This window comes from Girardinichthys multiradiatus, chromosome 14, assembly GCF_021462225.1.
Source record: "Girardinichthys multiradiatus isolate DD_20200921_A chromosome 14, DD_fGirMul_XY1, whole genome shotgun sequence".
Classification (NCBI taxonomy): Eukaryota; Metazoa; Chordata; class Actinopteri; order Cyprinodontiformes; family Goodeidae; genus Girardinichthys; species Girardinichthys multiradiatus.
In genome coordinates, this window is record NC_061807.1 from 31,152,448 (window position 1) to 31,179,103 (window position 26,656).

A 26,656-nucleotide genomic window follows, 5' to 3' on the forward strand; every position below is an offset into this window, starting at 1 on the left:
GCAAGCAATTATGCTTTACGATCAAATTCCATTTTGTATTTCCTTGTTACCTGTGTTTAAACAGAAAATGGGAATGCTTGGAAAGCTCTCCAGTCTGAACTGAAGCTGTCAGAACTTGGGAAGTGGCAGTAAAACGCACATCCCCTTTTCGGGGGCCTCGATGCAGACGTCTCAGGTTCGAGTTCCAGTCCGTTTACCTTTGCTGCATGTCTTTAGTGTGGCAAACAAACAGCGAAACAAAAAAAAAATGGTCAGAACTAGTTTCACTGAAAGCCTTTCGCTCTATATTAAGAAATCAACAACAGAAATCCATTAACCAACAACTCCTGCACCTTATTTGTCTAATTGCTTACACTTTAAATATTTTAAATGTTTTTTGTTGTCTGTTTTGTCCACTACGACATGTGCTGGTGATTTTCTTGGCCAGGTCACCCTTGTGAAAGAACTCTTGATCTTTATGGGTCTTTTATCTGGTTAAATAAAGGTTTAATTTAAAAACAACACCTACATTAACCTGAGCGGACCACCCACTCTGTAACACACATTGCTGGCAGCCGTCAGCCTTGGTTAGCAGCCTGTGGGTATAATTTTCTTGTAATGTTTTTTTAGTGGTGTAACCACCATTTCTGAGAACTGCTCACATCTGTGCTGCATAGAGTTAACCAGCTTCTGGCATCTGTGGACAGGTATTCCAGCCCAGGATGATTTGACAACATTCCACAATTCCTCTGCATTTCTTGGTTTTGCCTCAGAAACAATATTTTTGATGTCACTTCACAAGTTTTCAATCAGATTAAGGTCTGTGGACCAGGCTGGCCGCTCTCTGGTGTTTTTGGAGTCGTCGTTTTGTTCAAACACCCATTTCAGGGGCATTTCCTCATCAGCATAAGACAACATGCCCTCTTCAAGAATATTGATATATGCAAATTGATCCATGATCCTTTGTGTACCATAAAGAAGCCTGACACCATATCACCATATCCCCATCCCCATATCACGATGCTTGAACCACCATGCTTCACTGTCTTCAGAGTGTACCATGGCTTAATTCAGTGTTTAGAGGTCGTCTGACAAACTGTCTGGAGCCCTTGGACACAAAAAGAACGATCTTACTTTCATAACTCCACAAAATGTTTCTCCATGTTTCTTTAGACCAGTTGATGTGTTTTTTTGTCAAGCTGTATCTTCTTCAGCACGTCTTTGAGTGGACTTCTTGCCGATAGATTAGCTTTACACGTCTTCTAATTGTCACACTACTCACCGTCAACTTCAGGCCTTCTATGATCACCCTGGAGCTGATCATTGCTGAGCCTTTGCCATTCTGTCTGTTCTTCAAACCATTCAAATGTTAGTCTTTCATTTTTTCCACGTCTGCTTTGCTTTCCATTTTAAAGCATTGTATAGTCTGAGCTGTCTCTCATTTTTTGCCTTCTTTGTTTCCCCTTCTTCAATCAACATCTTAAAGTACACTCTTCTTCTGGAACGACCCATTTTTTTCACGTTTTCCGAGAGAAATGCATGTAACTTCAATAAGGGCCACCTGATTGACACCCGTTTCTTCACAGAATGAATGACATCAATAATTGAACTCCACACTGCTGTTATTTTTTAACACGCCTCTTTCAATCACTTATTCAATGACAGATTCAGGAGCATGTATATGACTGTTGGCTTACTACACCTACTTGTGAATGATTTACCATGTGATTTGAGTTCCACAAAAACAGTGATTGATCTGGTTAGACTAATTGGACTGCTATTATTTTGAACACAACTGAATGTAGCCAAACTACAGGACAATCCTGAATGAAAACCTGTTAGAGGCTGCTAAAGCCCTGGTCAGAAGTTCATCTTTTAAAAGAACAACAAGCCAGAGCAGCAATGGAATAGATTAGATCAATGAATGTTTATGTTACAACAGCTCAGCTAAAGCCCAGACCTAAATGTAATTGTTCTGTTATAAGCCCTGAAAAAGCAATGTTCCCAGTTGCTGTGCATCTAGTCTGACTGAGCTCGAGCCATTTTGTAAAGGTAAATATTTCAGTTGCTAAATGTGCAAAGCTGGTAAAGTTATACCTGGAGATTAAAGTACCAACTTCGCATGCAGCACCTTTCAGGTTTGCATTTTAAATCCTACATCCTTTCCCTTTACTTCTGTTACTTTGTGTTGGTCCATCATACAAAATCACAATACATTAAAGTTTGTGGTTATAAAGCGAAAATGTTCCAAGTCTGAATATTTTTGCAAGGCACTATATTTCATAATGTAAAGTAACCGTAGTGAGGGTCAGGTAAAACTACTCTGATGTGGTAAATAATTGTTGGGCTTGCTAGTTAACCTTAATACGCGAGATGTTAAATGAACAACAAAACAAATGACCAATTTATTGGGACCACGGCACTGTAGCCGATGGTCCCAACTGGAAGAAGGCCGGCCATTCAATCTCTGCTTAGGTCATTGTGTCATGCAACACTGAAGTAGGGGCACCTAAAAACTACAGCTGTGGTTAATTAACCCAAACTTTACTTTCCATTGAAATACTAGGTTGTAACTAAAATCCAAAACTAAACCTGCAACATGGCAGAAAAATTAATAAAGCTTAAAAGCATCTGGCTTTCCTAGAGTCTGAGCTTCAGTCTGGTGCCAGTAGAAACGCAGGAACTTATTAGTCTGGAGCATTCGGTCATTTTCAGGTCTTTGTCAGCTAGTATTTTTACTGAATTTAAAAATGAAAAACTGAAAAGTTTCATTCATTGTTTATTAATTCCAACTTATTGAAAACATACAGAAATGTTTAGGAGCTAGGCCTATTCATAGCATATCGTCAATCAGGTTGGAATCTAATTGTAGCCCATTGTTAAAGACAGTTGATACATATGCTGATCTGAACGGGGGTAAGGGGCCATCACATGAGGGGTGGAACATAGATTATTGCCTAAATGAGACAGAGGAAATTATGGTTACAGCAAATATAAGAGGGAATCCCCTCAGGCGTGTTAAGAGGGTAACAGCTTCTACTGTAAGCTTTGTACAATGTGGTCGTTTGTGGATTGGCCAGCAGGACTTCGGTGTCTATCGCAGCTCTTTAAGTTTGTTTTCTAGTGTCTCCAGGTTGGCACCAGAGAACTCAAACACCTGAAACACAAAACAAAAGATTAACCACATAAGGTGACGCTCAAATCAAATACAAGCCTCAGATTTGACAGCACGCTCCTCTAAAGCCTCAGTGATAGGGCCATTCCAAAGAGGTCCCAGTTCTTAACCAGGGTAGGTGCTAGAGCCACCTCTTGGTTCTGGAAAAGAACCGGCTTTGGTGGTCCACTACTGGCAATTGTTTACACACTTCATGTGAAACCTTTTGGGTAACAGGGACCGATCCGGTGCAGTTCACCGAAACATTTCGTATACACAAAGGCTGCAGATGCAGTACTCTGGATACTTTTTGAACGAACCAAAAAAACAAAATATATAAAGTGCAGATCCAGATATTCTCTGGAACGCTAACAAAACGCTCTTATACCCATGACCTGCCAGCAGCTGGAGCTAACTTCCACATTAATGAGGTATTATCTCATGTATTCATGTCGCACGTTTTCCCATCACAAAATGGAAAAGAAAAAAGGAACCCGACCATAAATTGAAGTCAAGTCCTCAGGCCACAAGTCAAAGTTGAAGTCTTACTTTTGCGGACTATTTAAGATATATTATGCTGACATATTTAAGATATATTATGCTATATTTGCTGACTACCCAGCTGACATGGGTAGAACAGATCAGAAACAGAACTGTTGACAATCCCTATTACAAAGATCTACAAATGGGCACAATCCCTACGACAGATGTCACCTCTTAAATTGAACTTGTCAAAGATGTAACAGACATATGGAATAACATTTAAAAATTATCTAGGGTTCTGATACCTGAAATATTAACAGACGTCAGATTTGATCAGTAAAGGTTTTAAGAGGCTGTGATGCATCTAGTCTTCCTCCAATGGACAGAATGAATAATTCTAATAATGGTTAAGTTTATAAATTAGTGTTTGGACTTACCATCTTTCCATTCTTGTAGAAGTGGAATGTAGGCATGCATTTAATTCCGCAATTACTGCTCACATCCTGAGAACAAATGAATAAAAACAGTGTCAGCAATAACGCCTTGTTCACCTAAGATGAGGCACCAGTCAGGATGGCTTAGGTACCTTCAATTATGTCTACAATTAGGCTGCCATACACCTGGGCTGCTGCAAGACAACTTTCCTTATTCTCATCGTCAGCCAACTCCTATTAAGCTGGACTCTATTAACGTTACATTCAGAGCTTTTCTTTTTCATTGAGAGTACGTCTGTTCCAGCTCTTTCTTGTATTTTTAAAAAATGTATTATAAGTTTATAAAGTTATAGTTAATATCTATATGCTGTGAGTATGAAACCGAAGTCAAATTCCAGTTAAGCCAGTTAGCTTATCAAGCAGGTCGCCATGTTTGTTCAGTATAAAGGAGGAGCACTGCAGTGAAGGCCTGATGCAACCTGAAGACATTTTTACTGAACACCATTTTATGATAACTTGAATCTTTTTTGTAGTACAGGTGGATGGAACTAAACTGCAAGTTGATTTGAACATGAAGCAAACATCTGAACTAATTTGGTTTGTATAAAATTAGACAAGTTTCCCCTACTAGTTCTGTAAAGCACCTTGGATGATGTTTTCATGTTGGCCCGATATAACTGAACACAAATATAGAAATAAAGAAAACTTACATCAGCGTCATCCACGTCCACTTTCAAGAAAATCACTTCCTTGTTTTCAGATTGCTCTGACAGTCTCTGCAAGGCAGTCAATTGTGCATTTAAAGAAATGTTTGGAAAATGTATGGAAGAAGTATTTTGGCAGCCAGTGTACATAAATAAACACTTTGCAATGAAGAGGTATGGCCGTCGTGTATTCTTGCATGGGCTTGTCCTTTTTAAAAAAGGTGGGGAAAGCCAAACACAGGGTTGCCTCAGCAACAAGCTTCCTGTCTAAACATATGCTGCTCCCTTTGAACCACTCAGGGCGACAGATCCCAAACAATTGGTCCCGAGAGGCTGCTACACGAGTTTACCTTTATAATACTTACATTTTGGATATGATTGAGCTTATGAATACTACTACACACATTTTGAATGTCAACAAATATTCAGAGTCAAAACTATCTACTTACAACAAAGTGTGGCCCAATCTGTTTGCAGGGACCACACCACGTAGCTGTGAAGTCCACCACCACCAGCTTGTCTCCTGCATCCTTCAGGATGGACTGAAACTCTGCCTAAAAAACAAAAAATACACACAGAACATTTTTAAACAAATGGCAATTAAATTAACTCTCCTGGGTCCCTGCAGCATTGAGTTTTATTATTTTATTTTATTTATTTTTGCATAGCTTTGTCTACACTGATGTCATTGACTAAATTTAGCAAAGTTGGGTATTTTTGCGAGCAAATTTCATCTTTTGCATGCTTTCTAAAGTAGAAATCCTTTAGCATTTTTACCGTGATGCTCATTCTCATTTAAAATATCCATCCGTCCACCAATACCTGCTTGTTCTTACAGGAGGACTGGTTCTTCAGCCATCATAGGCCGAGAGGTACGCTATACATTCACAATATACCCTACAACATTTAAATTCATTATTTGTTAAGTATGGTGAAGACTGAATTAATTGCCTTCATTTAAAAAAAATAAAAATAAAAAAGTAAAATATGTTGAGAAAACAAAACATATTTTGCAATCCTTAAAAACAAATTTATGAAATTTGTGAAATTCATCTGACTCCAACCGGACAAGTCAAACACGGTGTGGAAATGATGAACATCGTTTCCTTAAGGAATCACTCTTATTAAAGGGCTTCTCAGTTACCAAGTGGTTTTTGGAGTTATTTTGTGTACATCGTGTTTGGCGACTGTGCTAAACAGACTTTTCATTGAACGCAGAAACGACCATAATTTAAATATACTAGAGCTGGATTTTTATTGAGCTGTTTAAAAGACCTCCACAGTCCCTGCTGTGAAAGGCGGTAGAGACCTAACATTTACAGTTGATCTAGCAGCTTCCGCTTTGTTTTGTCCGCTCCTGGACTTTATTTTCTGTTGTTGTTACCAAGTAATCAGGACAGGCTTTAAGTCCTATCAATTGTTTTGAACGCATGTGGACAGAGTGGCAGCTAGGGCTAATGAGACGGCGTGGAGTGGTTTTCTTATTTAGTAGCCAGATTCTGCTCATTTTGGCCTTTAAGTTACCTTAAACTAGGTCCAACTTAATAAGCACAATGATTATACTAGTAAAAGCTTGACAAGCCTACGTTAAATACAGTTTTCCGCTTAGATTTACACCGCTTTGTACATTTTTACAATATTTTTATCTACGCGATATACAACCCAGCTTGATGTTTTAGTTCGACTTTAAAACCAGGTAATATTGTAATAAAAATAAAAAAATAAAATACGATGAAATAGCCCTTTAGCTAACTGCTGGACTCAAGAGCTATGAATCGGAAGCTAACTTCATGGTTAAAGTCCAGCCGCCTCGCGCAGGGCGACCGTTGACGGCCGGGTGAGTTCCTTGTAACCTGATGGTAACGCAGTGACGGCGGCTTTAACGTCGTTATACGGCATTAACAAGTATATACATGTTGTACTTTAAGGGAGCCATGTGAGCTCCACACAGACCAGGCCCGCATAAAGGTTTCAGCGTGAAAATAAATCACGAGCTGCAAACGTAACATCGACAACTATGATGAAAGTTAAAGCTCTAAAAAGCAAGACGCGGGAGCGAAGAAACATAAAAAGTCAATACGTACCAAATCCTTTACTTCACGGACCATGATAACCGCCGTTAGATGCGCGCCACAACAGCAACAGTTTCAAAGGCTTAGAGAAAAAAAAAAAAACACGCCCAGGGCTTTTTAAAGGATCTGACAAGTTAGTCTAAACCACAGCGGAAGTCAGGTTCCGCCATGTAACAAAATAAACGTGTCCACTTCAAGAATTTGTGTAAAATGCAGTTTTCCTGAGAGATGAAGCCACATTACAGCTCTGTAAGATCATTAATTGTATTTTCATTGTGTCGATTCTAGTAATGATTTTTTAATTGACAAACTGAATCTCATTACGATCTTTTTATGTGAACTACAAGCACCATGAACACTTTGCTGCTATTGTTCTATTAACACACACACACACACACTATATATATATATATTGCATATGGTACATATTTACAACTAAAATATTTTTATTTCTTTTTTACAATATTCATATTTATAATGTCTCCGTTATTAACAAAGTGGAGTCGGAGTAAAACTCGTTGTTTCTATGCACAAACGTGACAAATAAAGCTGATTACGATTCAAACGCTTTTAAACCAGCAGTAAGACTGTTCCTTTTTGGGTTGGCCGGCGCAAAGGCCAGCTAGAAGTGATGAGGAGTTTGTAGCTGAATTGAGTTTGTCGGCAGGAGGCGGTGTTGCTGTCTTTATTTTAATTTTTTTTAAATAAAGACATCGTAAGACTTGGTTTCCTCGGCAGCTCTATTTAAATTCGGGTTTGAATTAATTGAAACCTGAGGGGTATTTTGCATGTGCGACGGATTATGCGCAGTGTGCAATCTCCGCCCATTCCAAGTGTCCTCTTGGTGTTCCGGCAAAAAATGATGCGGACCCGTTGGTACAAGTCATAGTGACTTGGCAATAATTTTTAGGTTTACCGTAAATGACTGTTTCACTGTTGTAACTCGTATATGGTTACGACGTCGTGTGTATGTGCCCCTGCGCCATTACAGCTTCACTTTTTTCTTTTTTTCTCTTGTTCTAGATCTAAACAGAAAAGTAAAGAACATAATTGCACAAAAAAATTTAATCTAAAACGGATTGAAATGTTTTTGTAAAACAAAAACAGAGCATTTGTTGTTATTAGGAAAAATTTCAGGAAAAAACTTGTTTCGGTTTACTTCACTTTATAAAGTAGGTAATCACTAAATAAATCTATCTCAGGACACGTAACATAAAACAGATCTTTAAACAAACAAGATTTTCAGTGAGATTCAGGTCTGAGGCATTCCAAACTTTAATCTTCTGGTGAGGCTGTTGTGGATTTAGATGCTTGCTTTAGGCCAATGTATGGAAAGTTTCTCTTCATCTTCAGCTTTCTAGCAGGTTTATGTGTCAACACTGACTGATATTTGGAGGTCTTCATACTTCCACCCTCCTTGACTAAAGCTCCAGTTCCAGCTGAAGAAAAATGGACCCAAAGCACGATGTTATTTTTGTGCCTAACATACCTTTTACAAATATGGCCAAAAACCGGGCATTACATTTTCTCCAATGCTTTTGGGAGACTTCATAATGTTTTTTTTATTTGTAAAATTTAGCCAAGCTGACTGTGGTTTTTCTACAATAAAAACAGCTTGTCTTGCCATCCTAAACCTTAACCCAGGAATATGAAGGACACCAGTAATTGTTTTCATGACCTCAGTACTTCCCAGAAATTTCTTCAGCTTCTTTAATGTTGCTTTATGCCTCTTGACAGTCTTTCTAACCAGTTTTCTTATAGTAGAGTCATCAGTTTTTGAGAGACCACCAGTACTTGTTCTGAGTGTTGCTCTACACGTTCTTCACCTGATCTACATTTTTTCACCATGTTCCACAGTATACCTAATTTCTTGGAAATTCTTTTGTACCATTTTCCTGACTTATACCTTATGACAGTAATTGATGCTTTGGAGGCTCTCTGCGCACCATGGCTTTTGCCCTAAGACAGGACTGGAAAAAGGTCAAGAAAACAAGCTAAAACATTCATAATAATAATAATAATAAATGTGTGTACATCTATGCAACACAGTTCCCCCCCTCCAAAAAGATATTTCAGATTGTGAGTCGTGTAGTACAGGTTGGGGTTAGGTTATACGGTTATAAGTTGCATTTTTTTACATCACAAAAATCCGCCATTTTAAAAAAGGTATGCAGACTTTTTATATCAGAATATGTTAATTACATATTTTAAATCATATTGAGAACCACAGTCTGAATCATAAAGTTCAATATGGAGATCAAAGATGCAGAAAGAATCCTTTATTTTTCATACAAAAGCTTACAGTAAATATTCTACACAGGTACAGTATACTGCAAATAAAGCGACGAATCAACAACAGTATTTGCATACTTCTGATTTAGGTACAGTCTGTATAACAGGTTAACTAAGCTCAACTTTCTTAGTGAAAGCTTAAAGATGATGATACTTAGGAATCTGCTTCAGGTGTTTATCAATACAAAATCGGCGTGTCATTTATTGTAACGGGCCTTTCCTTTGTATTCCATATGACCAATATAAAGGAACATTGGAGACATTAACTGTACAAAAGTCAATTTCTGGAGTAGAGTAAGACCCTTAAGATACTGTGCCTTACAAAAAGTATGAATACCTTTTTCAAGGCACATTTTCACATTTTGTCAGGTTTCAACCAAAAACCTAAATGTATTTTAATGTTTTTTTGTGATAGGCAAACATTAAGTAGTATAAAGTGATGGCAGCTTAATGCTGTGGGGCCGCTATTCTTTAGCAGGGACAGTGAGGTTGGTCAGAGCTGACGGGAAGATGGATAGAGCCAAATACGGGGAAATCCTGGGAATACGTCTACCTGATAGATGCTTTAAAAGACGTCAGACTGGGACGGAGGTTCACTTTCTAGCAAGACAGGAAACTAAATGTACAACCAGAATTACTGTAATAGTTTAGATTAAAGCGTATGCATCTGCTAGAATGGCCTAGTCAGATTACAGAATTATTCCAAATCTGTGGCAAGAAATGAAAATGAAAGTTCACAGATGATATCGATCCAATCTTACCATGCTTGAGCTATTTTGTAAAGAAGCATAGGGAACATTTTCAGTCTCTGGATGTGCAACATCGGTTGAAGTGTACCTTTAAAGACATTAGCTATGTTATATACTGCTGACTAGCAAGCCAAGTGGGCAGTAAACAGAATAAAAGCAAAGCCACCCACTGGGCAGGGAGCTAGATCACCTCTCAATTGGAAACCTCATGTCCTGCAATTGAGGTCGAGTGAGGCGAAGTGCACAAAGACTAGAGTAGTGAGGCTGTGCAGACGTTACATAACCACAAGAATGGGTGGGGTCTCTCTGAGCTGCAACAGCATCAGTAGCCCCATCATGTTGTAATATCTTCAGGTTGGTATTGCGAGAAAGTGCATCCTCCATACTTATGTTTAGAGCACACCTCCTGAAATGAAGCTCTTGTTGCACCAGACTCAGCTCAACTCCTAAACCTTTTTTGCTGAATAGTTTTGTGAAGAACTTCTGGCAAGGGATGGTCTTTCTCCAACATCTATGCATCATCTCAGATTTGAAGCTTTGACAAGATCTGACTGACTAAACTAAACGTCCCCGGCTCAAATCGTACAGCTAAATTACATTTATGGCTCTGGGTTTACAGAAATGTTCCAAGAAATATACACTAGTAATTTAACATGATCCTACTTCATTATTACTGACAGTCGTCGTCATGTGTAAATTCTTCAACAGCGCCTCTTGTTGGTAAGAGGTCAGACTGCAACAATGGCCTTGCCGATGTTTTCTCCCTGCAGCAGCCCCATGAATGCAGCTGGCATGTTTTCAAATCCTTTTGTGATGTGCTCCCTGCTCTTCAGTTTCCCCTGCAGAGGCAGAATGAATATATCAATCTAATTACACCAATGCAAAAGGACATGAAGTTTAAATTTTTACCCAAAACACAGGATAATCTAAATGTGATCCACTGTCAAAACAACAAAAATAATTACAACAATAATAAGAATACCTCTTTTAGCCAGGCCATTAGTCTCTTGAGGCTTTCGGGGTGTTTGTGCTCCCACCTGTTCTGCATGAAACCCTCCATCCTGAGCTGCTTGAAGATCATTGTCAGGTGTGGGTAAGGCCCTGAGAAAATTTCCAGTTGAAACAAATCGTGTCACAACCGCACTCACTGATATATGAGATGGATCATGTAAATATGCACACCTGTCTGCGGTGTACCGTCGTTGTATGTGGAGATACTCCCACACACAGCTATTCTTCCAAAGTTATTCATTTGTGGTAGGGCAACAGTTGAAAAATGACCTCCAACCTAACAAGACACCAGCATTACTAACACAAACAAAAGCAGGAGGGAAACCCAGTAAGTATTTAAAGACTACCGTATAAGCTTCACTTACATTTTCAAAGAAGCAGTCATATCCTTCAGGAGCAGCTTTCTTCAGAGCCTCCTCCAGGGAAGGAACAGTTTTGTAGTTGAAAGCCTCATCAAACCCCAGCTCCTTCAGGTAAGCTACTTTGGCATCGGACCCGGCTGAACCCACCACTTTACAGCCCTTGATCTTGGCGATCTGTCCCACCACGGTTCCCACAGCTCCGGCTGCAGCATTCACCAGCAGAGTCTCATTCTTCTGCAGTCCAAGAACCTCCTCTATTCCATACAGAGCAGTCAGTCTGAAGAGAGAGAAAGACAAAAATCAGCTCCCAAATCCTGTTCCCACACCAGTTCAAGCCTTATTAAACTCCTGTTTTCATAGTAAAGATGCTGTCGCTTATAAACTGGCTCTACCTCACTGTAGGACAAAACATGGGAAGCCACACAATTTCATTTCCACGGATGAAGAAATACAGGTGCATTTTAATAAACTTATATCATCGAAAAGTTACACTATTTCACTAATTCAATTGAAAAAGGGAACTTCATATGACTCACTACACAAAGAATAATATATTTTAAGCGTTTCTCTGTTTACTTTCATAATTATGTCCATAAACTAAGGGAAATAAGGCTTCTCAACAAATATTACATAGGACCAACAAAAAGGCTTTTTAATATAGAAATGTTATTGTGTAAACAATTATAGAGAAGACTGCTGAATTGACAGATGTCCAGCAGACATTCATCGACTCTACATGGAGGGTAAGCCACAAAAGATCGTAGCTAAAGTAGCTGGCTGCTCACAGAGAGCTTTATCCAACCATATTAATAGAAAATTGAGTGGAAGAAAAATGTGTGGTAGAAGAAGGTGCAACAGGCAAACCTGCGCTCTTGAAAGAATTGTGAAGCAAAGCCCATTCAAGAATTTGGGAGAGATTAGTGAGGTATGGAATGTGTTTCTATCAAATCCAAAGTCTACCAGGAAGTTGCTAGAGCACATCAGGCTTCCCTCTACTGACGACCTTAATGGAGAAGATGATTTTATTTTCCATCATTATTTATTTATTTTTTTTTAAATCGATCTCACATAATATTATAGTTTTCTGAGTAATCAAATTTGGGATTTACATTAGTAGTATGTCATAATTGTAAAATAAAAATGGAAATAAAATAAACATGTGAGCCTGTGGGTAATGAATCTGTAAAATATGCAAGTTTCACTTTTTTACAGAATTATTAAAATAATTTCTACTATAATTTTCAACTATTCATGATATTCTAATTTGAGATGGACCAGTATTTCTGGCAAGCGCTTCTTTAAAACTTTCCCCTTTTTCTTCTAAACATCCTTCTAGATGCTCATCTATATATTTTAAATCTAGTGGGAAAACGTGCAATATGCTATAATATTGGTAAATTTCACAATAACATTATGACTTGTGATACTTTGTTACTCGGTATTAGGTTCATTGTAAACATACATAACATGTAGTTTCTCCATGACTTACCACCACATTACCTTCAAAAACATTAAACAACAAACATCATGAAGTATATTACTAGCACAGCAAGCCTGAATGCAGTGTACCTAATTAACTAGCTCACACGTGTTGCAGGCAAGCAGTTCTATGCGATACCGATATTGTGATTATGGTAACTTGGCCACATGTTGTGCAGCCCTACATGCAATCTGTCTTACCCTGGCATGCCGATGGTACCCAAAGCCAGAGACAATGAAACATCTGGAGCCCAGTCAGACATGATGGGAGTGAGGTCCTTCCCATCACTGACTGCGTGGGTCCTCCAACCGCAGCGGCTCACGACGTGGCTTCCCACATGAAAGGCTGGGTTTTTACTCTGGATCACCCTGCACAAAAACAAAACTGTCCGTCAGGAAAGCTCTGGTTCAGTTGCAGGACAAAATGCATTCAGGTCATGACAAAGACTACATCAGGTGTATTAAAATCTTCTTAAAATTAATTAAATAATATAAATAATTATAAATAATAATACATTATAATAATTAATAATAACAATTAATATTAGGCATATTATTTGTTCATATTAATTAATATTAATATATTAATTAATAATATTATTATTAATTATTATAAATCTTCTTAATTAAAAGCTTCTTCAGATCTGCTGTAAGACGGAGCGCTACAGGAGATCCTTCCTGCCCACAGCCATCAGCATCTAGAATGACTCTTTGAAGAAACCTTCATAATGAGCTACAACAGCATTTAATTTCCCTTTGGGATTAATAAAGTATTTTTGAATTGAATTGAAAAGTTTCATCGAGGGCCATATATAATTAAATTAAAAAAATCCAAAGGAGCCTTTCTGAAAATATTTTGAAGCTAAAAAAGCCAGATGATAAAGCAGTATTTAAAGTGGTGCATAATTAATGTGTACATTTTAAAGCTACATGGGAAAAAACTAAACTAAGACATGTCTTGATTATCAAGATCTACAAAGTGTCAGTGCTTAGAGACACGATTATGACAAAAGTTGAAACCCAATCACAAGCAAAGAGATATTAACTGTACACCCATGGTCCTCAAGCTGTGGTGCAAGAAAAAAAAAAAAGCGGTACTCAGAAAAAAAACGTTCACAATTATTTGGAAGTTAAATGCATCAAAGTTTACTGATGCAGAGTTAAAAAGCACCACCCCAAAATTGACTGTTCAGTGGTTGTAAAGTACTATGTGTAAAAGAATTAATGGGATGAAAAAAAAAATTAACAGTGTTTTTGTCTAGCTATCTGAGTTTTATATTTTGTGGCAGCCACGTTGAATTTGGAGATGGGGGTTGGAGATTTTTTCCTCTCAATTCAAACTCCCTGGTGCCCTTCTGCTCATTTTCCCCAAACTGAACTATTAGAAATTTAAACTTTTATGTAAAAATTAAATATAAAACAAATACTGCATCCTTTAACCAAGTATGACCTGCAAAAAGAAAGTGCTTTATCTTTTCTTTTCGATGACAAGATCAGAAACAAAAGAAAAGATTTTCTTTGTCAGTACGTTGAGTCCTGTTTTTATGACTTAGTCTGAGTCATTTTGTACAAGCCTTTTAAAAAAAGGTTGATACCTGGAACATTTAGGACTTAATGAGGTGGTACTTGTTAAAAAATGCTTGAAAACCACTTCCTTAAACAATATCACCCAAACAAATATTTGAGAATAGGTCTTTAGGAGAGCATCTTTCTGGAGCATCACAAAAGGGTTCAGGTTGTTACTCAGCTGCTTTAAGAGGGAATGTACAGCATTTGAAATGCAGCTATTGCTAAATGCCCAAAGAAGCATTATGCTTGATCTTTGTTTCACCATATAACTAACACTGCTCCCCACAAACATAAAAAACAAACTGTTGTGATGCAAGAGGTCTGTTTGCATCCTGCTGCTCTTGTGTGAACATGTCTGTGTTCCTGTAGCCTTTATACAAGCAGATCTGTCTATATACTTGCACAAAAACAATCTTTGCATGAATAGAAAAGCAACATTTAAGTGGAAGCACTTTATTTCACTGCATTGTATATTTTAGGATGTATACTTCCTATTTATTGACTATTTGTAGAGTTTTTACTTTTTTCATTTTATATTGTTTTGGATGTGTGCATCACTGTCATTTTGCTATTGATACACTATGAATTTACCCACTGAGGAACAAATAAACTATTGTTCTATTCTATTCAAAATATAATTGCCAGCTAAATACCACAACCGAGCAATCCCAGTGATGATGACCGCCATTCGATACACTGTGCAGGTCTCAAAATACTTTGTGCAAGAATCAAACAATTAACTAGTTTCAAATTATGTCCACTGTCTTATTACATTTATGTAAGATTTGAGATGATGCAACTTTGTAAGTTGTGCAGAGATCGCTCACTGTTGCAGAACTGGAGAGCTCCTTTAGTAACAGGCTGCTGCATCTTAAGTACACAAAAGAGCGCCATCGCAGGTCCTTCCTTCCGTTGGCTCTCAGACATTTGAACTGTTCCCAAAAAACCCAAAACGTTGTTTACATCCTTGTCCATGTGCTTGTAAATGGTCTGTTTTTCCATACAAATGGAACTGCAACATATACAGTACATGTATTTCACCTGTTGTGGAACTCAAAATATAGGTTGGTATTTAACTTTGCAGTCTGTATCTGAAGATGATTTCCTAACTCACATATTGCGGTGTTTTAAAAAAAAAAAAAAAAAAAAAAACTAAATACAAAAACTGCACAATAAACTGTTGAAATTCTGTTATGTCTTCTTACTGGAGCCATCTTTGCCTTTATCGCAGTGTCTCTCCCTCAACCTGTGACGGTAACAAAAATCCGGATGTTACGAAGCATCCAAACAATACCCTATTAATCTGAGAATGGCGACTGTAATAATACAATCTAAGATGATGCATCCTCAAAAGGATAAAAGGCACTGATATAATTTTGCTAATTATCCCTTTCATCTACAAAATAAAATATTTGTTCGATCTCAGTGCAAACCTGAGGTTAATATTTAACTTCTGCCCATCTGAGGGGATGTTTTTGTTGTTTGGTATGACTGCATATCAATTATGTAACAAAGTGGTTAGCTTCAATATGTGGAAAATTTAAAACATGTGGGTTTCATAACAGTCTTGTTAGGATCACTGAAAGTGTTTTTACTGATAACTTTATCTTTGAGGCTCATCAACAAAACACCCAAGCATGTTTCGTTGAACCTTTGCTCATGTTGAATCAAAGGCTTCGGTAATTAACCACAGGTGCAGACCAAGTTCTGTTTCATTAAGCATCAGACATGGAAAAAGCATCCTGAAGGATAAAAGAGTTTTCTCTGGGTGAGTGAGATTGCAGTTGTTTTCTGTACTTCGCCACTTGAGTTCCGATCATCACATCCCCTTCCTTCATGTGGACCCTGCTGAACGGCCTGAGGACACCAGACACAGATGTCATAAACCTTTTTTTAATTGGTATTTATTGGTATTTAAGACGTATCATGAGTGCTTTCTAAAATTAAGACCCACCTCATGTATGGATCCACACTGAGAAAAACCGCTTCCAAAAGCACCTCTGCAAGAAAACCAAATTAAAGTTTAGAAAGCATTTGAGAAGAGGTCAAAATACAGAGTTTGGCAAAAGTATCCAAAGCCCTTAAACCTTTTCACATTTTGTAAAGTTACAACCACAAACTACGATGTATTTTATTAGGATTTTATGTAATAGATAAACACAAAGTAGAGCATTCTCAATTGTTAAGCTCAAGAAATATAATACATCGTTTTTGTTTTTAAAAAAACACCAAGGTGAACAGTGTGTTAATCTGAATTCAGCCCTTCTGAGTCATTACTTTATAGAAACACCTTTTGCTGCCAGCGTTTTGGGCTATGTGTCTGTCAGCTTTGCACATTACCCATTCTTTTTTGTAAAACAGTTCAAGCTCAGTCAGATTTAGGTCCGGACTTTGACTGGGCCATTCCAACACGCTTTGATCTAAATTGCAGCTTTAGTTTTACGCTTAGGGTTACTGTCCGGCTGGAAGGCGAACCCCCATCCCAGTCTGAAATCATTTGCAGCTTCTAAAAGGTTTTCCTTCTGGATTGTTCCATATTTAGTTTCCTTTATCAACTCTGACCATCTATCCTGTCCCCACTGCATGATGCTGCCACCACCATGTTTTACAGTGGGGTGGGGGGGTGAATTCAGATTGTTGTGCAGTATTGGTTTTTTTGACTACACATAGATTGTGATGTATCAGATGCGCATACTGCAGTAAAATCCAGTGTACAGTAATTTTCATGCTCATTTTAGGATTTTACAACTTGGACTTAAGCGTAAGATACCCTTAAATACCACATTAGTGTACAGATGTACAACAGTTTATATCAGTGTGGAAGAGGAAATCAAGCTCTGTTGGACAATTATTAGTCTGTACTAGTGTTGGGACCCACAGCCATAGAAATCAGCATTAAACTCCGGTACAAACTCTTCTGGAACTTTTCAAAATAAAGTCCATTAACCTTCTTCCGGCACAGCCAGGAAACGGGATAACTGCGGACTTCCTGTGACGCCACTACCCAAATAAAAGCACAGCTGTTGCTACATCCGCCCTCTTCCACACGGCCTTTGAAAGGTACTGGATAGGGGAGACAAGCGCGCTGATGTCTCTTTGCTGGCAAACAGACATAAAGTCTTCAACTGGATCCAAGGATGTCATACGATCATCGATCATATGCAAAGATAAGTACGAATGAAATACTGTCCGTGTATCCGGTATTTTCATTCATGAACGGGGGTAATTAAGGTACAAGCATTGCTCGACTTTCTGTCCGAGCCCTGCAGAAGCAAACTGTGTTCGAGAGAAGCCCCTGCAAAGACGCGGTCTCCCAGTCTGGAAGGAAGGCAGCAGAGACCGCAGCGGACAGGACGGGCCGCCCAGCTACAGCTCCAGAGCTAACCCTTTTGTTCACAGAGCGAACGCACCTTCTGATCGTGAGAAGCTGAGGAGGTTAGCGGGAAGCTAACCCTTTGTTCACTGCAGATACCTTCTTCAAACTTCATTGTCTTTTGAACAACATTCCTCACCACAGTTCATGAGGTTAGGTTTGGGCAGAATAACAGTTAGGATGAAATGATCTGAACGTTTTCATTTATGAAGTTTTGTTTGTGTGAAACTCGGCTATCTTAGTGCTAGCAGGCTCTCTGCAGCACACATGCCCTGTTTGTGTTGTGTGTTTTTAAAGACAAACTTTATGTAAAGGGTGATTTTAAACAGAACATTGATCATAACGCGCCGTCCACGCTTATGCATTTTAACCCTTTTATTAACCCTGGTATTTTAAAGGTATGTGTTTGATTCTGTTGCTAAGCTATCAGCTTCTTTTGTTTGCTTTCACTGCTAACAGCTAAGAACACGTGCTTGCTGCTAAAGAGTATTTAACAGAAATGTTGTTAGTTTTCAAGCTAGTGAATAATTGTCCCTGAACATCATTTGCTAGAGTTGATAACTAAGTAAACACCATTAAGCCCCATTTCTCCAGAAAGATTTGTTTCGTTTCCAAAATATTCCCTTAATATTTCTTCAAATATTATTTTAATAAGTAAAGGCAGCTAATGAGACACCGTTGAGAAATGGTCATCCAGAAGGTTGGTTTTATTCAGCAGATCATTATTTAAAACATTATTTTATTCAAATAATATTTTATCTGATCTTGCATTGTGAATGGTTGTCTAAGTTAGTTCCAAAACTAACTTAACTTCATTTCCAGATTCTTCAAGATAATCCTTGGTTCTCAAACATAAACATTGTATGGTAATGTTGCATCACTCTTTTGGTCATAATTTCCAATCATCTTTAATCAACTTGTTTATATTTTACATTAGTCTTCATTATTCTTTAATTCTGCTTGGTAGTTGAGTTGGATTGTTTTAACATAGTAAAATGTTTGTTGATTAAAATATGTTTGACTTTGAGTTGACTTATTTTTGTTAATAAATTCTTGTATTTTAAGAAATTGTGTGAATTCATTCCATATATGTGCAGAGTTTATGCTGTTCAATAATGTCAGAGCTCATCTCACACCTTTCTATTTTGTCCTAATACCATCGCCTTACTGGGCCGGTATTCACAGGACAACCCTTAACAGACCAAAATATTATTTGATAAAATATTAATATTAAATAATATTCTCAGATTCATAATCACAACACTAGTATAGCATTATGTTTACTCTATAAATTAATGGTCTCATTGCCCAGCTTATCAGTTTAGGTGGACAGTCATGACTTGGTAGGTTTTGCAGCTATGCCCTACCTTTTCCATTTTCAAATGATAGATTAAAAAGAGCTCTGTGAGATGTTCAAAGTTTGGGATGTGGATTTCTAACCTAAACCTGCTTTAAACTTCTCCACAACGTTTTCCCTGACCTATCTGCTGTCCTCCGCGATCTTTATGATGCTGTTTGCTTACTAATGTTCTCCAACAAACCTCTGAGGCCTTCACAGAACAGCTGGATATATACTTAGATTAGATTACACCCAGGGGGACTCTGTGTACTAACGAGGTTGACTTCAGAAGTCAGTCTTAGGGGTATCAGGGTAAAGGGGGGTGGATACAAATACACACCACACTTTGACACTTTTATTTGTAGAAAACTGCATCTTTTTTCCTTCCACTTCACAATTATTTGTGGTGGTAAAATGTCAAAATGCAATAGTTTTACAAGGAATAAAGTTTTCTTGCCTCCATCTTTGGGTTCAGGCAGCTCCTCCACCTTGAGATGGAAGTTGCTGTCCTTTGGGAAGCCATTAAAATGCTTGGCCAGAGTCCACGACTTAGCCTGAACCATGGTGATTTACTCAAAGCTGCTGGGAGAGAAAGAGAGCTGCCAGTTGTGAACAAATAAATCAGGCACATGTCCAGCAACAACAAGTTTAGTGCAATAAATAATAAAAGGTTTGCTTATCATCATGCATCAGTAAGAAAACGTAAATATACACTATTGTACTACATTTTCAGGGATATCCGATTCCTTTGTAATTTTTTCAAAAGAGTTGGGCTTTCTTTCAATCTTCAAAAAACAGCTGTGTTCAGCAGTTATTGGGCTTGGTTTGGACTCTGGCTGCTTTCCAACCCACAGGAAAAAGACTTAAAAGTAGCTCCCAGATGAGATTATCTGCAGGTTATATAACAGCACATGTTAGTCACCAATAATAAAAGAACACTTTGGGTAGAAGGTGGGGCCCATATGAGCCTTAGATTTATTTCTCAGTTTTTAATATCCACTAGAAACTCAGCTAAGATCTGCATAGGGTTCCCAACATATGTTTGGCAGATGTGGATTTTATTTAGTCAACCAATGTGGGTCCTATAAAAGTATCCGAGATTGAATTCGTACCCAACCTGCCGAAGCTTATTTTATATGGGGCCCACATACACCTGTTGATTGGGTATTTCTGGTATTACCATTTTTATATAAATAAATCTGGCATAAAAGCCTCCAAATAAGTCAAAAGATGAGCCAGAGCTGTATCTACTAATAACAGACATCAATGTACATTTTTACTTCACAATTTGTTTCCATGTATTCAGTTGACTCTATGAAAGAAACAAAGACAACACACTTTCATATATAAATATAGCATTTGAGCACAAAAAGCTCCTTCTCCAAGTACTAACAGCTAAAATGTCATGCATCTCTTAGGTCCAGTGTGTTTCATGAATACAACAATTTTCAGATACTCTTTGCCTAAAGAAGCATTCCTTATGTTCTCACAAGAAAGTATCAAAGTCAGGTACAAAGACTGGAGACTGGAGTTAAAAAAGCAGCCAGGGGCGGCACGTGGTGTAAAGGTAGAGAGCACCACATACAAAGACTACGAGTCCTTGACGGAGTCGTTCAGGGTTCGAGCCCCTACCCTGGGACCTTTGCTGTATGCCCCCTCCCTCTCTGCACATTTCCTGTCTAAATACTATTTAAAAAGCAACCAAAATTCCCCACTCTAAAAAAAAATTACAAGTTAGGCTGCTTTGAAGCAAATTCTAAATAAATTAAGGGTTTGCAGAGTCCTCCAGAAAACATACCAGGTTCTAATAAAAAACCTGTTACTGACTCCTTTAGTGATGTACCAAAGAAATCGACCACATGTGGCCAATTTGATCTGATTGCAGGTTGAATAATGGATAATCTGCTAAGGACTGATGATTTAACAATAATAATAAACAGAATAATCTTGTAATTTGTCCATGGTCTGTTCAATCCAAAACTAGGCCTACTACCTCTATCAGGGAACCTGCAACAAGTTTTAAAAACTTTTACGCGTTAAAAAACAAACAAAACATTAGAAACAGTCAGAATGGAAATCGGGTATACTTATAAAAGCCTGATCGGTGCATCTCTAGCTTAAGAAGGTTTTAGGAGTGAGAGGCACAGTTTACTGTTAACTGGTGATACTTTAGGTTTCTATTGGTGGAGTACAATCAGATAAATACAGAGGTGTAAGGCAAACGTACTCATTTGCTTTATCTTCTCATTACTGTACTAGCGGCTTATGAAGTTAATTACATTTAAATTAGAGGTCTCACTCCTACACAGTTTCAGGGCAACTGGAAGCAACCATCTTCATTGACATATTAGTGAGCTGTGGGGGAGGACAACTAACTTTCTGGAGACACCTGTGGTATTTAAATGACTTTTTACGTGGCCGAGGGGTCCCCGAAGCATGTAAGAAGTTTCTGAATAAATCACTACACATTATCCACTGTTCCCTGATATTACCATATCTGAATCTCTGTGTAGAAGTTTGCTGTACTTCACTCCACTCTCACTTCCTGAGAAAAGTTAGAATACTGATTTTGTTTTGTTTTTCCAGTGGCCCTAATGCTCTTCCGTACTGTCGGCAAAGTCAAACTTTCTTTCATTTCTTTCACATTTAAAAACAAACATAAAAGATCAATGGCTGCTCTGTGGTTATAATAATAGTACTTCAAGTGGAATGAACGAATTTAAAGCAAACATGCTTTAAGCTTTGCTTTTTAACATGCTTTTTAACATGCTTTTTAACATGCTTTTTAACATGCTTTAAGCGTGCATATACAAAAAATCAGGAAGATGCCATTGTTTTTGCTAATGGTTTAACAGTATAATGTGTATAACAAACAATAACAGCAACACGACGCATCGTTTCTGTATTTATACCGCTAAACAAACAAACTGCAGGACGAATGAAACGTTAGGATAATTAACTCATTCTAAAACATAAAGCAAACAGTTAAAAAGCAAGAAATGTAAGAAGTGCACTCACTGTGTCGGACTGCTGCATTTCCTTATTTTAGTCTCTTTTGTTAAAAGTGTGCAGAGTGTAGCTTTTCAGACTTACCAGCGCTCTAACCACACAAAGACGCCACACAAGATCACGAACGTTTGTAAAGAGTGAGGGCCCTGCCGCGGAGTGACGTGAAACGACTTGTCGAAAAGAAGGCGGGAGAAACGCTTCCAGCGTGAGATGTGATTGGTCAAGTATGTATCCTAGCAACTGACGTATGGCGTAGAGGTTTCGTCGTCAAGGCTTTCAGCTTGAAATATGTGGAATACTAATCCCTTCCATATTTTTAATATAGTTGGTTAGTTTGGAATAATTATGACATCAAATATATATATAAATAGTCCCTGTCTGCCTGCTGTTGAATTCAAATGGTAAATTGATGTCTCTACTCTGAATTTTTGTCACATTTTCAATTTCGTCTTTTGGCCCTAAGGACCGTTTACATTGACTGTGAATGTGTTTTTATCAAGTAGAAAGCAACCAACAGAACCATAAGAAATATTCTCTTGAGACACACGGCATCCTTACCATCCTGTGTCTTTCTGGTCAAATGTTTTAAAAGATATGAATTGCAGTTTTACATGGTTGCTTCCTAAAAATACTTAGTAAGCAAGAAGATAATGAAACTTATTTTAAGATTAGTCATAATTGTTATCTAGTAAAAGCATTTTTTATTAAAATGTATTGTTGGGAATTAGACCCCTTGTGCACTTATGCATTGCTGTTACAGTAAGATTTTCTGAACTGACCTGACTATTTTTTTTATGAAAAAAGGTATAAGAATTTATTTTAAAAATAATCCTACTTGTTTGGTATGGATAAAAGCAACCTTAAAGATCCTAACATGTTGTTTGTTGTTTATTTGTTCATAATTTATAGAATTATTATATTGGCTTCTCTAAATGTTTGCGACACAAACCCAATTACATAGTCTTTCTATCTTATATAACACCTACATAAATAGCTTAAAATTAATCTCCACTGCAAAGGCAATAAAACTATGTCTGCTCTTAAAAAGCTTCAACCCTTAAGCACCAGGGTTTGTTTTTTGGATTTGTTTTTCTTACTTTTGACATGCTTCCCCACTAATAACATTATCATTGTTGTTGTTGTTGTGTTTTCTTGCAAATGTTTTATTGTTCTGTTATGTACTCTTTTTCAAAATAAAGTTAAAAAAAAAAGGCTGTGGCAAGTCATTGTCGCATATAATTAAAGCACACTTAATTCTTTACACATTAAAGTAGGCATCCTGACTTACCAAGTATTTACAAGCCACAGTTTAAAAAAAAAGATACACCAAATAGAATAGGCATAACATTATGACCTCTGACTGTGATTACCTCTTCAACATGGTACCTGTTAGTGGGTGGACTTCATTAAGCAGCAAGTGAACATTTTGTTGATAAAGTTGAGGTGTAAGAAACAGGAAAAACAGGCAAGAGTAAGACTTGATTCGGTGTACCATTTAAACATTGTTGCAGATAATGAACATGGACACAGCATTCCCTGGTGGGTGTTGTTTCTTTCACCAGAATTATATTCCCTGCATTGAAGCAAAAAATGTTCAGACATGGTTTGAAGAGTAGAACAACTTTGAGTAGTTTAATTGCCCTCTAAATTCCTTCGGATCTCAATCCAGTGCTACTTCAGTTTCAGGTTAGATCATTTTTGTCAGATGCTTCTGTGGTACACTGAAGTTCAATGATTAACATTTAATGACATTGGATTTAATCCATTGCTTTTTGATCCCTTTGTTTATTCATATCCGTGTTTGTGAGTGAGCCAACAGCCCTGAAAGGGAGTCAGCCCCACACATGAATGGTGTCACGGTGCTTCACTATCAGAATGACACAGTCCTGTTCATAACTTTTATGGACAGGATTTCTAGACGCAGCCAAGAGCCGGAGGGGGTCTGGTTTGGGGACCAGTGGATTTCGTCTCTTCTTTTTGCAGATGACGTGGTCCTGCTGGCCCCCTCTAGCCAAGACCTACAGCATGCGCTGGGACGGTTCGCAGCCGAGTGTGAAGCGGCTGGGATGAGGATCAGCTCCTCCAAGTCCAAGGCCATGGTTCTCGACCGGAAAAGGGTGGCTTGTCCTCTTCAGGTTGGAGGGGAGTTCCTGCCTCAAGTGGAGGAGTTTAAGTATCTCAGGGTCTTGTTCACGAGTGAGGGAAGAATGGAGCGGGAGATCGACAGACGATCGGGACGCTGTGCCGGTCCGTTGTGGTGAAGAGAGAGCTGAGCCGAAAAGCAAAGCTCTCGATTTACCAGTCGGTCTACGTTCCTAACCTCACCTATGGCCATGAACTTTGGGTTATGCTCAAAAGAACGAGATCCCGGATACAAGCGGCTGAAATGAGCTTCCTCCGTAGGGTGGCCGGGCACTCCCTTAGAGATAGGGTGAGGAGCTCGGCCATCCGGGAGGGGCTTGGAGTAGAGTCACTGCTCCTCCACATCAAGAGGAGCCAGTTGAGGTGGCTCGGGCATCTATACCGGATGTCTCCTGGACGCCTTCCTCGGGAGGTGTCTCAGGCACGTCCCACCGGGAGGAGGCCCAGGGGACGACCCAGGACACGCTGGAGGGACTATGTCTCTCGGCTGGCCTGGGAACCCCTTGGGCTCCACCTGAAGGAGCTGGAGGAGGTGTCTGGGGAGAGGGACGTCTGGGCGTCTCTGCTGAATCTGCTGCCCCGCGACCCGGTCCCGGATAAAGTGGAAGACGACGAGTACGAAGACTGGGTAAACAGATCCAGGCAGTCCTGTCTCTATTTGTTCTAAACGGTCTGATGGTTCATCAGAGAAAAACACTTTACCCCAGTCCTCTGCAGTCCAGCCCAGGTTCTTTCTGCAGAATGTCAGTCTGTCCCTTATGATTTTCACGGTGAACCCAGGCTTTTTTGTTACCCTTCTAAGCACCAGGCCAGCATGCAAAAGTCTTCATCTCATAGTGCATCTCATAGTGCATGCCAGTGCTAAGCAAGCTCTGCACTTGTGTTAACTCGATCTCTTCAATTCAATTCAAAATATTTTTACTTTTATTTTATTCATCCCAAAGGGAAATTAATTAAATTAATTGGTTAAATCCCCGTTATGAGATGATTCTGGCACTTGCTTTAATCTCATGGAGTGCCCTGTAGCTTTCTTCACAGTGACTGAATCTCCTTCCTTTATGTCCATGATGATTGAATGAATGTTTGACTGGGTCCATTCTTAATTGCAGCAACATCTTTGCTCGTGAAGCCCTTTTAATGCAAAGTGATGATGAAAGCACATTTCCTTGGAAATAACTATTGTTGACAAAAGAAGAACTAGAAAAGCACTCAAGACATTAGGGTCATTGACGCATGTCAGCTTTTTTCCATACTGATGAGCTATACTCTGGATGACTTCTGGCCACCCTCTCATCTGCTGACAGTGAGACGAACCATGTGGGAAGTCCCAAGTTATTGCACCATGGTCTGGCGATGAGAAAGCATCCTTAAAAAAATCCAAGATCCAGATGTTGTTCCGACTCACCACCAAAATCTAATCATCTGTTCATACACTCCTTGTCTAAAAAATTTCACCAAAATCTGTAAATAAACGTTTTAGTTATTTTGCAAACAGACAGATGGAAAAAAAAAACCTCCTCGGCAGGGGTAGTCATTTCACGCACAGCTCCCTTTAAAGCAACCATTCTGCTCTTCTAATTCAGTCAAAATGACAGAAGCGTATCAGCTGCCCTATCCACATCAACACTTTCCTCTGAGGTAACAATAAGATCATTGAAGTGTGTGCCAGGACTAAAAACAATTTTCTAGCTTTGCCACAGATTCCCAAAGCTATTGGGTTGGTTGATCACCAGAATAACAACTCTCAACATACAACCAGAGCTACAATGAAACTGTTTGCATCAGTGACATCGAAATTGTGGTCCTGGTTCAAGAATGGTACAAATGTGTTGTCCGCCAGCTCAGGCAGTTGATGCAGTTGGAGACCCTATGTTTTTTCCAGGGCAAGATTTTCACAGACAAATGTAAATCTTAAATGGAAAATGTTAGGTACAAAGTATTTCTCTTCACTGGCCATGTTTTATTTTTGCTTTCATTTTAATTTCAGAGTAAATAAGACCACAAACACTAACCAACTTTTACTAAAAAACAGACTTGGGCGCACCCATTCATTAAAAACTGGCTAAGTACAACAAGCATTTTCAAAGAAAGACTCATCCTTGTCCTGTTCTTGTTGTTGAGAGAAGACTAAAAACATTTTTTTAACTAACAAAATAGAAAACATTCGACCACCCCCAGAAACAAGGAACCTAAATGCCTTTCTTTTAAGAACATGTCAAGATCTAGAATGACTAACAGATCCCTTTTCTTAGAAAAACTGACTGATTGGTTTCATTTTCTGATGCTGAGCAGGTAAAAAAACAAAAACAATAAAATTATGTTTGCATCTATATTTGGTAATAAATAAATCATGGCTTGTCAGTATGATTTGGACCTGCAGAACAAAACATGTGGACAGCACTGGTATAGGTCAAAATATACCCATGTGTTACAATGGTCCAGTCAAAGCCCAGATTTAAATTTTATTGAGATTATGTGGCAAGATTTGAAAACTGATGTTTATAA

At 38.4% G+C, this 26,656-nt stretch overlaps 2 protein-coding genes across 6 annotated transcripts; both read right to left on the reverse strand.

Annotated features, from left to right (window-relative positions):
• Window positions 1-2,745: 2,745 nt before the first annotated feature.
• On the reverse strand, window positions 2,746-6,995 carry txn (thioredoxin). Its single transcript, XM_047385706.1, has 5 exons — window positions 6,839-6,995; window positions 5,204-5,308; window positions 4,761-4,826; window positions 4,054-4,119; window positions 2,746-3,136 (listed from the first exon to the last, which is right to left on the reverse strand). Exons 1-5 carry the CDS (start codon window positions 6,860-6,862, stop codon window positions 3,074-3,076), a joined length of 324 nt encoding a protein of 107 aa, XP_047241662.1. The 5' UTR covers window positions 6,863-6,995; the 3' UTR covers window positions 2,746-3,073.
• Window positions 6,996-9,090: 2,095 nt separating this feature from the next.
• LOC124880530 (prostaglandin reductase 1-like) lies at window positions 9,091-22,232 on the reverse strand. 5 transcript variants are annotated; one of them, XM_047385705.1, is made up of 10 exons: window positions 22,094-22,177; window positions 19,726-19,890; window positions 19,458-19,599; window positions 16,243-16,288; window positions 16,086-16,145; window positions 12,921-13,088; window positions 11,244-11,517; window positions 11,050-11,155; window positions 10,850-10,968; window positions 9,091-10,706 (listed from the first exon to the last, which is right to left on the reverse strand). In XM_047385705.1, the coding sequence occupies exons 3-10, from the start codon at window positions 19,561-19,563 to the stop codon at window positions 10,596-10,598; spliced, it is 990 nt and encodes a 329-aa protein (XP_047241661.1). In that variant the 5' UTR covers window positions 19,564-19,599; window positions 19,726-19,890; window positions 22,094-22,177; the 3' UTR covers window positions 9,091-10,595. The 5 variants fall into 5 exon arrangements, with proteins under 5 accessions (XP_047241661.1, XP_047241657.1, XP_047241659.1 ...); XM_047385701.1 differs by lacking the exon at window positions 19,726-19,890 and having other exon boundaries at window positions 19,458-19,582; window positions 22,094-22,232; XM_047385703.1 differs by lacking the exon at window positions 19,726-19,890 and having other exon boundaries at window positions 19,458-19,579; window positions 22,094-22,205.
• Between the last annotated feature and the right edge of the window lie 4,424 nt (window positions 22,233-26,656).

Bases quoted from the DNA above. Each gene is read 5' to 3' on its own strand.
- txn (XM_047385706.1), bottom strand. From the start codon at position 6,862: ATGGTCCGTGAAGTAAAGGATTTG. The intron at 5,309-6,838 runs GTACGTATTGAC...TTTGTTTTTTAG, and splicing joins TCCGTGAAGTAAAGGATTTG to GCAGAGTTTCAGTCCATCCT. The intron at 4,120-4,760 runs GTAAGTTTTCTT...ATTTGTTCTCAG, and splicing joins TGGACGTGGATGACGCTGAT to GATGTGAGCAGTAATTGCGG.
- LOC124880530 (XM_047385701.1), bottom strand. From the start codon at position 19,563: ATGGTTCAGGCTAAGTCGTGGACTCTGGCCAAGCATTTTAATGGCTTC. The intron at 16,146-16,242 runs GTGGGTCTTAAT...TGGTGTCCTCAG, and splicing joins AGTGTGGATCCATACATGAG to GCCGTTCAGCAGGGTCCACA. The intron at 10,707-10,849 runs GTATTCTTATTA...CTGCCTCTGCAG, and splicing joins TAATGGCCTGGCTAAAAGAG to GGGAAACTGAAGAGCAGGGA.